A 13,973-nucleotide genomic window follows, 5' to 3' on the forward strand; every position below is an offset into this window, starting at 1 on the left:
CCCTGCGTAGTAGTAATCAGTGGTCTTGTTCTGATGTCATTAATTGAGATCTCCATGTGGCTGCTGCTGGGGCCCCATCCTCCTCATCAGAGGTCACCTGTTGACTACCTGCAGACTGCACAGTGCTGGGTGTGATTTCACTGAGGGAGGGGACTGATTCGAAATCTGGCTCCAGCACTGCAGATGGATCTGTCTCTGTTCCTGTGTTGTGTTCCCATCAGCAGCCCAGTGTGCAGCTCAGATACACTCTGATTGGAGCACTCCCCACTGTCTGTCAATCACATCTCATCAGTTTTGATATTTTATCATCCTGCTGCAACCTCGTTGCGGTTTGTTAGGCCGTCAACTGGTTTGGTGCAGGGCTCGGCATCTGTCGTGTGTGTCTGTGGCCTGTTGGGGACTTGTCACTGCAGGTGTGAAGAGAGCGTCTTTGTGGTGAAAGGTGTCGAGGACAGGCTCTAAGGCTTCTCTCTTCTTCCTGACACAGAAATTCACTCTTGAGATCATAAAATCACCCATCTGTCTTTGTGTGGTAAATTTATAATATAAATATTTATTTAGTAACATCTGAATGGACAATTTACATACTAGGTCTTAGTTTCATGGTACATTTTATGTTTACAGTATGTTAGTATCTCACAAAGTAATCAACCAAAGAGCAATATTACGCACAAAGAACCATGCACTGTACCCAAATAACAAAGATCAATTAATTGTAACAATGTGTTATTAAACAAGACATAAACAAGACTATACTATTACCTCCCAACTGAAACTTTAACACTTTTTAGATTTCTGTAGTTTTTTAAACAAATAGTACTAATGAATGGCCACTGGACATGCAGTTGACTAAACATATATTCTTGGTGCCATTTGAAAGGAAACACTTTTTGTGGAAATGTGAAAGGAATGTAGGAGAATATAACACATTAGATCTGGTAAAACATAATACAAAGAAAAATATATATATTTTTTTGAATTTTTTTGTACTATCATCTTTGAAATGCAAGAGAAATTATTCCAGCCCAGGTGTAATTTAAATTTTGGCCACTATATGGCAGCAGTGTATGGGCAAAGTTTTAGACTGATCCAATGAACCATTGCATTTCTGTTCAAAATGTTGTACCAGACTGCCCAAATGTGCCTAATTTGTTTATTAATAACTTTTCATGTTCAAAACTGTGCACTCTCCTCAAACAATAGCATGGTACTCTTTCACTGTAATAGCTACTGTAAATTGGACAGTGCAGTTAGATTAACAAGAATTTAAGCTTTCTGCCAATATCAGATATGTCTATGTCCTGGGAAATGTTCTTGTTACTTACAACCTCATGCTAATCACATTAGCCTACGTTAGCTCAACCGTCCTGCAGGGGACCCACCAATCCTGAAGAAGTTTTAAGCCTGTCCTGGATCAGTAAGCACTTTCAAATGGATATTCTATTGAGCATGCTTTTTAGTTCAGCACTAAGCTTAATCAATGTCGGGGAAACCAAGTGTAACATCTACCATTACTAGCATACTGATCTCTCCTCCTCTCTTGATGCTTGGGGTCTCTGCTGTTCCTCTCCTTCACCACCCTGTGTTCTCTTTATGGTGAAGGAGGAGTCTTCAGAGAGTTGGTGGAACCGCCCTGGCTTTCACCTGCAGTTCCCTGACCCATCCACTAGAGAACACACCGAGAGGAAACACAGTCAGAGAGATGAGCATAACCAGGTTATATCAGGTAAGGGAATACAATTTGACAGCTGAATTGCACAAAGAGGGAAAGAGTCGGAGGTGAAATCTAATTTCGGTAAATAGAGACTGTGAGGCTGAAGTCACAATGCACTCTGTAGTTTTAATTCATTTTACACAAAAAATGGCCTTGGTGTGTGTAGACCCCCTGTGGGTTCTGTCGTGCCTCTGTCTGAAAATCATTGTCACCGCACTGTGTCTCCGAAATTCCTTCTCCGTTTAATAAGAAACATACTCTAAATAAATTGTCCTACTTTCAAGAAACACAAAATCAGTAGGAAATACCAAACATTTTTATTTTTTGCCCTTTTTTATTTTCCTCCTAGATGGAATTTAACAGCCAGAAAAAGCAGCCCAGGGGAAGACAGGGAGCGAAAGAGAGATGTAAGCACAGTTTAAAGGGCTGTTTTAGCGGTTCTGTGTAGCGGGAGCACAACCTTGGCTCAAGTGGCCCGGGATGTGAATTATTGATGAGAACTGTCTGTGGCCTTGAGGGTCAGCGAGTCTTGCACTAAGATTTCAAAACACCAATCCATGAAAAGATGCGAGCGAAAATAATGAAAAGTCAAGTGTGTGTGTGTCTTCTTCAGCTTAATAGGAGGAACAGGGTTGTATTCATTAGACGAAGACCGTGGCAAACAGTTGCAAAACATTTTACAATGGCAACCGTTTACTCCCAAAAAGTTTATATTGGACAAATTCAGGAAGGTCCCTCCCCATATCATTCCGTTTGATTCTGTTTGCTTTTGTTTGGCTCTGTTTGGTTCCAAGTGAATACACCCCAGGGCTTCTGACTGTGCAGCTACAATGATATCCAATGACAAGCACTTCAGTTATACCACTGTGTAGGCAACATTACTGTTCCAATTTCTGCTTTTAACCTCTCAGATGAATATGAATAGATTTTGTGTCAACAACTCCGAATAAATGTTGATCTATTTCTGGCGTCCATTAATGAGGATGGAGGAGTAGTGTTTTTAAATAGCAATAAAGCCGCCTTCTCCCCTCCTCTCCCACTGCAGGAATGGATTGTTCTGATGATGGCACAAAAACAAGTCAAGCAGACATTTGTTTTATGTAATCCTGCTTGTGTTTTATTGTCCCTATACAAGCTAGAGAAGTAGAGCTCTACCGCTTGCTGTCTACTTACACTTGAGATGTGTGGTCATAATGTCAAGGATAAAGCTTTGACAGTCTTTCTTCTTCCATCACTTTATGTGTTGACTCACATAGAAAGACGGAGGGAGGGACAGACAGATGGATGAATGGACTGGCACACACACAGACACACAGACACACACACACACACACACACACACAGACACAGACACACACACACACACACACACACACACACACACACACACACACACACACACACACACACACACACACACACACACACACACACACACACACACACACACACACACACACACACACACACACACACACACACACACATACCTCTACCAGGGGGTGCCAGTGCGCGATGGGCTTGCGGGGGTATGACAGCATCTCATTCCAATGGTCTCGGCCCAGGCTCTCCGCCTCATTGCCCACCCTACACACTCCAATGACCTCATTGTGACCTACACTGTGAGAGGGGGGAACAAACATATGGTCATTTTAAAACCTTTTGTTGCCATAAATGCACTCATGTTCATGTTTTTGATTTAAAACCATGTTGATTTGTGCACCTCTACACGTTTTCATTTAATAGGTAGTCCACTTGTCTTACAGATAGATTTAGAAGCCATGCAGTTGTGCATATCCTAGTGCATTTTCTGTCCAACATCGTGTTCCTTCGTGTAATTATTATAGTGATGTTCGGCAGATTATTTTTAACTCCTCAAATATTTACTCTGAACAGCATAAGGAGGAAAAGAGTCTGTACTCTGTGGTCTGTGCTTGTTCATCAGTATTTTTGTTTTGTAATGTTGTTTCCTCCTCTCTTGAATGCCAGCTGCTTTCCAGGCCAATGATCAACTAAAACATGTTACACTTAGGGAGTCTCAGCTATGTGCTTGTATAGGGGAGGAAACAGGATAATAAAGTTGACGAGCTCAGGGCAAGGATCTCTTCCAGAGAGACATCAGGAATTGTAACATACTCTGTTTCACGGAAACATTGCTCTCTAGGGATATACTGTCTTGAGTCCGTCCAGCCAGTTGGGTTCTCAGTTCATTGCGCAGAAAGGAATAAATATCTCTCCGGAAAGAAGGGTGGGGGTGTATGTTTCATCATTAACGACTTTTGGAGTGATTGTGATAACATACAGGAACTCAAGTCTTTTTGTTCACCCGACCTAGAATACCTCACAATCAAATGCCGACCGTATTATCTCCCAAGAGAATTCTCTTCGGTTATAGTCACAGCCGTGTATATCCCCCCTCAAGCCGATACCACAACGGCCCTCAAAGAACTTAACTGGACTTTATGCAAACTGGAAACCACATATCCTGAGGCCACATTTATTGTAGCTGAGGATTTTAAGAAAGCAAATTTGAGGAAAAGGCTGCCGAAGTTCTATCAACACATTTACTGTAGTACTCACGTTGCTAAAACAATCGACCACTGCTACTCCAACTTTCTGGATACCTATAAGGCCCTCCCCCGCCTCCCTTTCAGCAAATCTGATCATGACTCCATTTTGCTCCTTCCTTCCTATAGGCAGAAACTCAAACAGGAAGTACCTGTGCTAAGGACTATTCAAAGCTGGTCTGACCAATCGGAATCCACGCTTCAAGATTGTTTTGATCACGCGGACTGGGATATGTTCCGGGTAGCCTTCGAGAATATTATCGACGTATACACTGATACGGTGACTGAGTTCATCAGGAAGTGTATAGGAGATGTTGTACCCACTGTGACTATTAAAACCTACCCTAACCAGAAACCGTGGATAGATGGCAGCATTCGCGCGAAACTGAAAGCGGGAACCGTCGCATTTAACCATGGCAAGGTGACTGGGAATACGGCCGAATACAAACAGTGTAGTTATTTCCTCCATAAGGCAATCAAACAGGCAATTCAACGTCTCAGACACGAGACATATGTGGCAGGGTCTACAGACAATCACGAACTACAAAGGGAAAACCTGCCAAGTCGCGGACACCGACGTGTTTCTTCCAGACAAGCTAAATACCTTCTTCGCCCGCTTTGAGGATAACACAGTGCCACCAAAGCGGCCTGCTACCAAGGACTGGGAGCTCACCTTCTCTGTGGCCGACGTGAGTAAGACATCTAAGCATGTTAACCCTCGCAAGGCTGCCGGCCAGACGGCATCCCTAGCCACGTCCTCAGAGCATCAACAGACCAGCTGGCTGGAGTGTTTACGGACATATTCAATCTCTCCCTATCCCAGTCTACTGTCCCCACATGCTTCAAGATGTCCACCATTGTTCATCTACCCAAGAAAGCAAAGGTAACTGAACTAAATGACTATCGCCCCGAACACTCACTTCTGTCATCATGAAGTGCTTTGAGATACTAGTCAAGGATCATATCATCTCTATCTTACCTGACCCACTTCAATTTGCTTACCGCCCCAATAGATCCAAAGACGATGCAATCGCCATCGCACTGCACACTGCCCTAACCCATCTGGACAAGAGGAATACCTATGTAAGAATGCTGTTCATTGACTACAGCTCAGCATTCAACACCATAGTACCCTCCAAGCTCATCATTATCTTAAGGCTCGGTCTGAACCTCACCCTGTGCAACTGGGTCCTGGATTTTCTGACGGGCAGGTGGTGAAGGTAGGAAAAAACACCTCCACTTCGCTGATACTCAACACTGGGGCCCCACAGGGATGCGTGCTCAGCCCCCTCTTGTACTCCCTGTTCACCAATGACTGAGTGGCCACGCATGCCTCCAACTCAATCATCAAGTTCGCAGACGCCCGATTACCAACAATGATGAGACAGGGAGGAGGTGAGGGCCCTGGGAGTGTGGTGCAAGGAAAATAACCTCTCAACCAACGTCAACAAAACAAAGGAGCTAATTGTGGACTTCAGGAAACAGCAGAAGGGGCATCCCCCTATCCACATCGATGGGACAACCGTGGAGAAGGTGGAAAGCTTCAAGTTTCTTGGCGTACATATCACTTACAAACTGAAATGGTCCACCCACACAGACAGTGTTGTGGAGAAGGCGCAACAGCGCATCTTCAACCTCAGGAGGCTGAAGAAATTTGTCTTGGCACCTAAAACCCTCCCAAACTTTTACAGATGCACAATTGAGAGCATCCTGTCGGGCTGTATCACTGCCTGGTACGGCAACTGCACCGCCCACAACCGCAGGGTTTTCCAGAGGGTGGTGCGGTCTGTCCAACACATCACCGGGGGCAAACTACCTGCCCTCCAGGACACCTACAGCACCCAATGTCACAGGAATGCCAAAAATATTATCAAGGACAACAACCACCCGAGCCATTGCCTGTTCACCCCGCTATCATCCATAAGGCAAAGTCAGTACAGGTGCATCAAAGCTGGGACCGAGAGACTGAAAAACAGCTTCTATCTCAAGGCCATCAGACTGTTAAATTCTGTTAAATAGCCATCCTTGCACATTAGAGGCTGCTGCCCTATATACATCTGTCACGAATCCCACCGAAGGCGGTTCCTCTTCCTGTTCGGCCGGTGCTCGGCGGTCGTCGTCACCAGTCTACTAGCTGCCACCGATCCCTTTTTCCCTGTTCGGTTGGTTGAGTCTTATTGTTTTCACCTGTTCCTTGTTTAGTTGTAATTAGGGCTATTTAAGCTGGCAATGCCCGCTTTCTGTTGTGCGGGCTTGTTCCTTCTGTTAGGTTGTGGTGGATTGTATTTTGTTGTATTTACGCCGTACTGTCATGGGTCCTGGTTTGGGCCGATCTGGGTTTTATGCGCCTAGTGTGTTGACGTGACCGTGTCAGTACCAGGATTAAATACGTTTGTCCTAACCTTCTGCTCTCTGCGCCTGATTCCTGCACCCACGCGTTACACATAGACTTGGAATCACTGGCCACTTTAATAATGGAACACTATTCACTTTAATAATGTTTACATATTTTACATTACTCATCTCATATGTATATGCTGTATTCTATCCTATTTTACTGTATCTTAGCCTATGCCACTCTGACATTGCTTGCCCAAATATTTATTCCTAATTCCATTCCTTTACTTTAGATTTGTGTGTATTGTTGTGAAATTGTTTGATATTACTGTTAGATATTACTGCACTGTTAGAGCTGGAAACACAAGCATTTCGCTACACCCGCAATAACGTCTGCTAAACAAGCGTATGTGACAAATAATATGTTATTTGATTTGTATACAGCAAAGATACTGTCCACTCAAAAGCATGGTATCTGAGTCCTTTTCAGTGCATCATAGTCACCACAACCTTGCAGGCTATTGTCTGAATAAAAAACCTAAACTGCTGTCATAATGATAGGAAGTTCAGTTCATAAAAAGGGTTGCGAAACAAAATGTATTTACCGATCGTAGTCCATCACTGCTATTAGGAGACTGATCTGATCAATGTTCTCAGGAGGGACATCAAATACTATGGCTTCGTTGTAGACTGGATTCAGAGTGTTTCGCTTGGTGGATGTTTTCCTCTTCTTCAATCTCCGTCCCTCACACATCAAAGACACCTTCACATATGGATCTAGAGAGAGTTGGGACACAGTGTGAACCCAGGTAAACCCACGGAGTAACACATGGGATGCATCCACACAGGCCTCTGGTCAAAAGTAGTGCAGTATACAGTTGAAGTCGGAAGTTTACATACACCTTAGCCAAATACATTTAAACTCAGTTTTTCACAATTCCTGACATTTAATCCTAGTAAAAATTCCCTGTCTTAGGTCAGATAGGATCACCACTTTATTTTAAGAATGTGAAATGTCAGAATAATAGTGGAGAGAATGATTTATTTCAGCTTTTATTTCTTTCATCACATTCTCAGTGGGTCAGAAGATTACATACACTCAATTAGTATTTGGTAGCATTGCCTTTACATTGTTTAACTTGGGTCAAACGTGTCGGGTTGCCTTCCACAAGGTTCCCACAATAAGATGGGTGAATTGTGGCCCATTCCTCCTGACAGAGATGGTGTAACTGAGTCAGGTTTGTAGGCCTCATTGCTTCTTCAGTTCTGCCCACAAATTTTCTATAGGTTTGAGGTCAGGGCTTTGTGATGGCCACTCCAATACCTTGACTTTGTTGTCTTGAAGCCATTTTTCCACAACTTTGGAAGTATGCTTGGGGTCATTGTCCATTTGGAAGACCCATTTGGAACCAAGCTTTAACTTCCTGGCTGATGTCTTGAGATGTTGCTTCAATATATCCACATAATTGTACTTCCTTATGAACACCATCCCAACCGTGAAGTGCACCAGTCCCTCCTGCAGCAAAGCACCCCACAACATGATGCTGCCACCCCCGTGCTTCACGGTTGGGATGGTGTTCTTCGGCTTGCAAGCCTCCCCCTTTTTCCTCCAAACACAACGATGGTCATTATGGCCAAACAGTTCTATTTTTGTTTCATCAGACCAGAGCAGACCACATTTCTCCAAAAAGTACGATCTTTGTCCCCATGTGCAGTTGCAAACCGTAGTCTGGCTTTTTAATGGCGGTTTTGGAGCAGTGGCTTTTTCCTTGCTGAGCAGCCTTTCAAGTTATGTTGATATATGACTCGTTTTACTGTGGATATAGATACTTTTGTACCTGTTTCCTCCAGCATCTTCACAAGGTCTTTTGCTGTTGTTCTGGGATTGATTTGCACTTTTCGCACCAAAGTACGTTCATCTCTAGGAGACAGAACAAGTTTCCTTCCTGAGCGGTATAACGGCTGCGTGGTTCCATGGTGTTTATACTTGCGTACTATTGTTTGTACAGATGAACGTGGTACCTTCAGTCATTTGGAAATTGCTCCCAAGGATGAACCAGACTTGGAGGTCTACAATTTGTTTTCTGAGGTCTTGGCTGATTTCTTTTGATTTCCCCATGATGTCAAGCAAAGAGGCACTGAGTGTGAAGGTAGGCCTTGAAATACATCCACAGTTACACTTCCAATTGACTCAAATGATGTCAATTAGCCTATCAGAAGCTTCTAAAGCCATGACATAATTTTCTGGAATTTTCCAAGCTGTTTAAAGGCACAATCAACTTAGTGTATGTAAACTTCTGACCCACTGGAATTGTGATACAGTGAATTATAAGTGAAATAATCTGTCTGTAAACAATTGTTGGAACAATTACTTGTGTCATGCACAAAGTAGATGTCCTAACCGACTTGCCAAAACTATAGATTGTTAACAAGAAATTTGTGGAGTGGTTGAAAAATGAGTTTTCATGACTCCAACCTAAGTGTATGTGAACTTCCTACTTCAACTGTATAGGGAATAGGGTGCCATTTTGGACGCACACATGGCCTCAATAGTTATGCTTCATTGATATGTTTCGTCATGGCTTCTACTTATTGGGCCATATTATTAAAAGACTGGGAGACAGAAATGACCATTCCATTTCATATACTAGTCTGTCATATAATTTATCCATCCAGTGATGACTAAGCAGAATCAACATCACATTTGTACCCCAGTCCCCACATTAAGGACCCCCTACCTGAGGCTCCAGTGATGTCCATGGCTTTGAGGTTCCTAGCCTTGATCATTGTGATGGTTAGCCTTCCAGCCGTTGGTAGGTAACACAGGGAGAACATGAGATCCCCCAAGTCAACATTGTCCTACAAAGCAACAAAAACATAAGTGAAATTGGTTAGTAACTGAATGTCTCACGATGTCACCATATAGCTCTGGCTTCGCTGTTAGAGATTCCGCTGGTTTACAGTGGACTATGTGAACAGTCGGGACCTCAACTTACTGTTGAGAGTTAGAATAATAGAATGCACAACGTGCAATTTCTAAGCTTGGTTATGCATCAGCAGTTTTCATCTTGTTATATATCACTCATTGACAATCACTCAAATAACCCATGTCAATAAAAAAAGAAAGATTGGTACTGCTTAGTGTACTTAGACTAGCCAGCTATCTACACTTGCTGAATTACTGACCGGGCACGCAGAGCACGTGACCAGAGGCCCTGAGCTCCAGGGGGCCCCCACTGATTTGATTAGTTTCTCTCAATCAGATATCATATTAACATCGCATAAGACATGATAAAATGTGTAGAATTTCAGGGAATTAGCTGTAAAATTGCAACAACCAAAATAACAGTTCTGTAAAGCCAACAGATTTGTTTACCTTTTGTTAATAAAATATTTTGTTCTGCTAACTGATCCCTCTGTACGTATTCAATTATAGTTTTGAATCCCGGTGCTGAGTTTATGTGCGTAAATGTGTAGCGGCTAATTGTATAACTACTGTAATAGGCTGTGTGTTTGTAGAACGACTGAGGTGATTGAAGTTACTGCAACCAATGTGATAATCACTGGGGTAATTGTCGCTGGTTTTTGCTGGCTACGGCAAGGCGTATGTAAGTGAACAGGAAGAGAAGCGCTCCAATTATCACCTCTGAAAATAGCATGAGAGAGTGATGTGTTCGTTAGACACAAGCGTCACTCACAAGGTTAGTTACCGGCATGGATTATGAAGGCCACGAGTCTCACCTCAAGTTGAGGCATGCACCTCACGTTGTAATGTAACCCTGACAAACCTGTTACCACTGTACGTTTCTCTCAGCTTGAGGTAGGAGCAGGAAACACCAAACATAGTTAAGATGCAGACTACCGGACCAAAAACTTGGTCAAAGCCCCTGGTTTTAGAAGCTGGGAACCTACTGTAAATAAGCAGCATCTCCAGGCTTGGCTGACACTAGCCTGACATCTGAATTAGTCTTTGTGTGCGTGTGCGTGTACGTGTGCGTGTGCGTGTGCGTGTGCATGGCCGTGTGTGTGCTCCTCAGCCCTTAGCTGTATGGGCCTGTTATAACAGATAATTCTCCCTGTGTGAAAGTTCCCATTGGCAGGCCCCTGGGCTCAGTGGGAAGCCCCAGTATTCTGCTTCAGCAGGAAAGGTCAGTTCAGCTCTCCACAGAGAACCGCTCATTATCAGGTCTGGCTTGGTCACCAGCCTGGTCAGTGGTCAGTCCCAGTCTCACACAGACACAGCCTCCCCGAGAAGCTATCTAGCTCACACCCTGCTGGAGCTTGCCAGGGCTATCAGGCCTTTCTGCCTAGCTGCCATGGCTTTGACAAGCCCATTGTCAATAGTGGCAACAGGTTTTAGTTCTCCAAATAGCAGAGGTGTACCAGAGTTGTCCCCCCCTAGGTTATGACGTGTTCATATCCTGGGTTGGGGGCCCCACAGTGACTGTGCTCTCTGTGGGTTGGGTTTTACTAGGGGGATATGTTCAATGATGAAGTTATTAATGAAGTTTGAATACAGTGCCTTTGTAATGTATTCAGATCCCTTGACTTTATTCACATTTTGCTACGTTACAGCCTTATTCTAAATTGATGAATAAAATAAAAATCCTCACCAATCTACACACAATACCCCATAATGACAAAGCAAAAAGCAAATTTATAAAATGGGTGCTCAGGTGCATCCTGTTTCCATTGACCATCCTTGAGATGTTTCTACAACGTGATTGGAGTCCACCTGCGGTAAATTCAATTGATTGTGCATGATTTGGAAAAGCACACACCTGTTTATATAAGGTTCCACAGTTGACAGTGCATGTCAGAGCAAAACCAATGAGGTCAAAAGAATTGTACTTAGAGCTCCGAGACAGGATTGTGTTGAGGCACAGATCTCGGGAAGGGTACCAAAAAATTGCTGCAGCATTGAAGGTCCGCAAGAACACAGTGGCCTCCATCATTCTTAAATGGAAGAAGTTTGGAAGCACTAAGACCCTTCCTAGAGCTGGCCGCACGGCTAAACTGAGCAATCAGTGGAGAAGGGCCTTGGTCAGGGAGGTGACCAAGAACCCGATGGTCACACTGACAGAGCTCTAGCGTTTCTCTGTGGAGATTGGAGAACCTTCCAGAAGGACAAGAAACTTGGCAGCACACCACCAATCAGGCATTTATGGTAGAGTGGCCAGACAGAATCCACTCCTCAGTAAAAGACACATGACAGCCCACTTGGAGTTTGCCAAAAGGCATCTAAAGACTCTCAGCCCGTGAGAAACAAGATTCTCTGGTCTGGTGAAACCAAGATTCAACTCTTTGACCTGAATCCATTCAGTTAAGTATGGTGGTGGCAGCATCACGCTGTGGGGGTGTTTTTCAGTGGCAGGGACTGGGAGACTTGTCAGGATCTAGGCAATGATGAACGGAGCAAAGTAGAGAGAGAACCTTGATGAAAACCTACTCCAGAGCGCTCAGGACCTCAGACTGGGGAAAACGTTTTCCTTCCAACAGGACAACGACCCTAAGCTCACAACCAAGACAACGCAGGAGTGGCTTCGGGACAATTCTCTGAATGTCTTTAAGTGGCCGAGCCAGAGCCCGGACTTGGACTCGATCGAACATCTCTGGAGAGACCTGAAAATAGCTGTGCAGCATCGGTCCCCATTCAACCTGACAGAGCTTGAGAGGATCTGCAGAGAAGAATGGGAGAAACTCCCCAAATAAAGATCTTGCCTAGCTTGAAGCATCATAGCCAAAAAGACTCGACGCTGTAATTGCTGACAAAGGTACTTCACCAAAGTACTGACAAAAGGGTCTGAATGTAAATGTGATATTACAGGGGGGTTTTCTTCAGACATTTGCAAATATTTCTAAACCTGTTTTCGCTTTGACATGACGGTGTATAGTGTATAGATTGATGAGATTATTTTTTGAAATCCATTTTAGAACAAGGCTATGACCTAACAAAATATAGATAAAGTCAAGGGGTCTGAATACTTTCCGAAGGCACTGTATATTGAAATGCAATCACAGCTACATTTGTTACTCACTGCTAACTCACAACGATCATGAACCTGAATTGGAAAATGTTTTTCTGTATGAATAGAGCCCAAATAGACTCCAAAGTTAATACTAACGTTTAAGAATAACAACACATGCTGTCTGATGTGCTGCATTGTTCTAATGTTCTGTACATGAAAATCCTTGTTACTATAAATGGCTCAATTCACACAGTTAGCTGCTTACTTTGATGTTCCATTTAAAAGCGTCTGTGTAAAACACCTCACATCACATCCAACAGAGATGGTTGCTAATGACTTGAACTAATAATGGGTGCGACTTGTCCTGCTATTCTTTGTGCATTATAAATCATGTCATGTCCTGTAAGGAATGACTTTGGTGGTTGTTGTTGGATATTTGTTTTTTAGACAACGTCATTTTTTTTTTTTTTTTTTTTTTTTTTTTTTTTTTGGGGGGTGGATCAGCTTAATATTGCGGAAAGAATGTTGTTTCCAATGTAATTGTCTGCATCATTTCCAATCCCCCATATTTTTTTGGGTAAATATATATATCCATTCACGTATGCATACATATACACATATATACATACACATACCTACATAGACATACATACTTTTTTTAAAGAGTATACCTTTATTATTAGTCCCTGCAAACCCTACCACCGATCCCCCAATTGGAGTAAACTGATAAACATTTCTGTTTTTACCTTCAATTTATACATCTTATACACATTTACAGACACAGTCTACTTTATAATAGTTCTCTCTTGTTTGTTCTTAGTCCTTCCTCTATTTCTGTTGTCCATCCAGTTTGATTTCCACTTGTAACTGTGCTATTTCACAATAGCTCCGCACCTATACACATTTCACAGATCCCGTATGCCCTACATTGTTTATCTTGTTATTAGTCCCACCCTTCAGCTCCACTCAACCTTTCCCATCTATCTTCCAACATCATCCATTTCGGATTTTTATTTGCCATATATTTTTCAGCTGTGCTGTGATGCTTCACAAAAGATTTGAATCTTCCTATTCTCATAGCTTCCACGGATTGTAAATTAAAAATAAATTTTTTTGCTAAAATAATTATTATATTATTGATTGATTGACTATGGCTTTTCAAATCCCCCAGTATTGCTATCTGTAGCGTTAGTTCTACGCAAATGTTGCAATTCTTCAACCATTCCTGGACCTGTGACCAAAAACGAGCTACATGCGGACAATACCAAAATAAATGGTCTAATGACTCTGCCTCCTCACAGCAGAATCTACAGAGCTGAGAAGATTGTATCCCCCATATATATAACATTCTATTAGTTGCAAGAATTTTGTACAATAATTTAAATT

The 13,973-nt window shown here is 42.9% G+C and overlaps 1 protein-coding gene across 1 annotated transcript in view; it reads right to left on the reverse strand.

Moving 5' to 3' along the window:
• Positions 1-533: 533 nt before the first annotated feature.
• Positions 534-13,973, reverse strand: part of LOC139540019 (synaptotagmin-9-like) — a 55,625-nt gene continuing 42,185 nt past the window's right edge. Inside the window, exons 4-7 of the mRNA XM_071343507.1 lie at positions 9,357-9,477; positions 7,224-7,395; positions 3,205-3,334; positions 534-1,666 (exon numbers count right to left, since the gene is read on the reverse strand). Of these exons, the coding sequence (XP_071199608.1) occupies positions 1,592-1,666; positions 3,205-3,334; positions 7,224-7,395; positions 9,357-9,477 (498 nt within the window). The 3' untranslated portion in view covers positions 534-1,591. The remainder of the gene's footprint in view (positions 1,667-3,204; positions 3,335-7,223; positions 7,396-9,356; positions 9,478-13,973) is intronic.

Source organism: Salvelinus alpinus, chromosome 15, assembly GCF_045679555.1.
Source record: "Salvelinus alpinus chromosome 15, SLU_Salpinus.1, whole genome shotgun sequence".
In the NCBI taxonomy this organism is placed as follows: domain Eukaryota; kingdom Metazoa; phylum Chordata; class Actinopteri; order Salmoniformes; family Salmonidae; genus Salvelinus; species Salvelinus alpinus.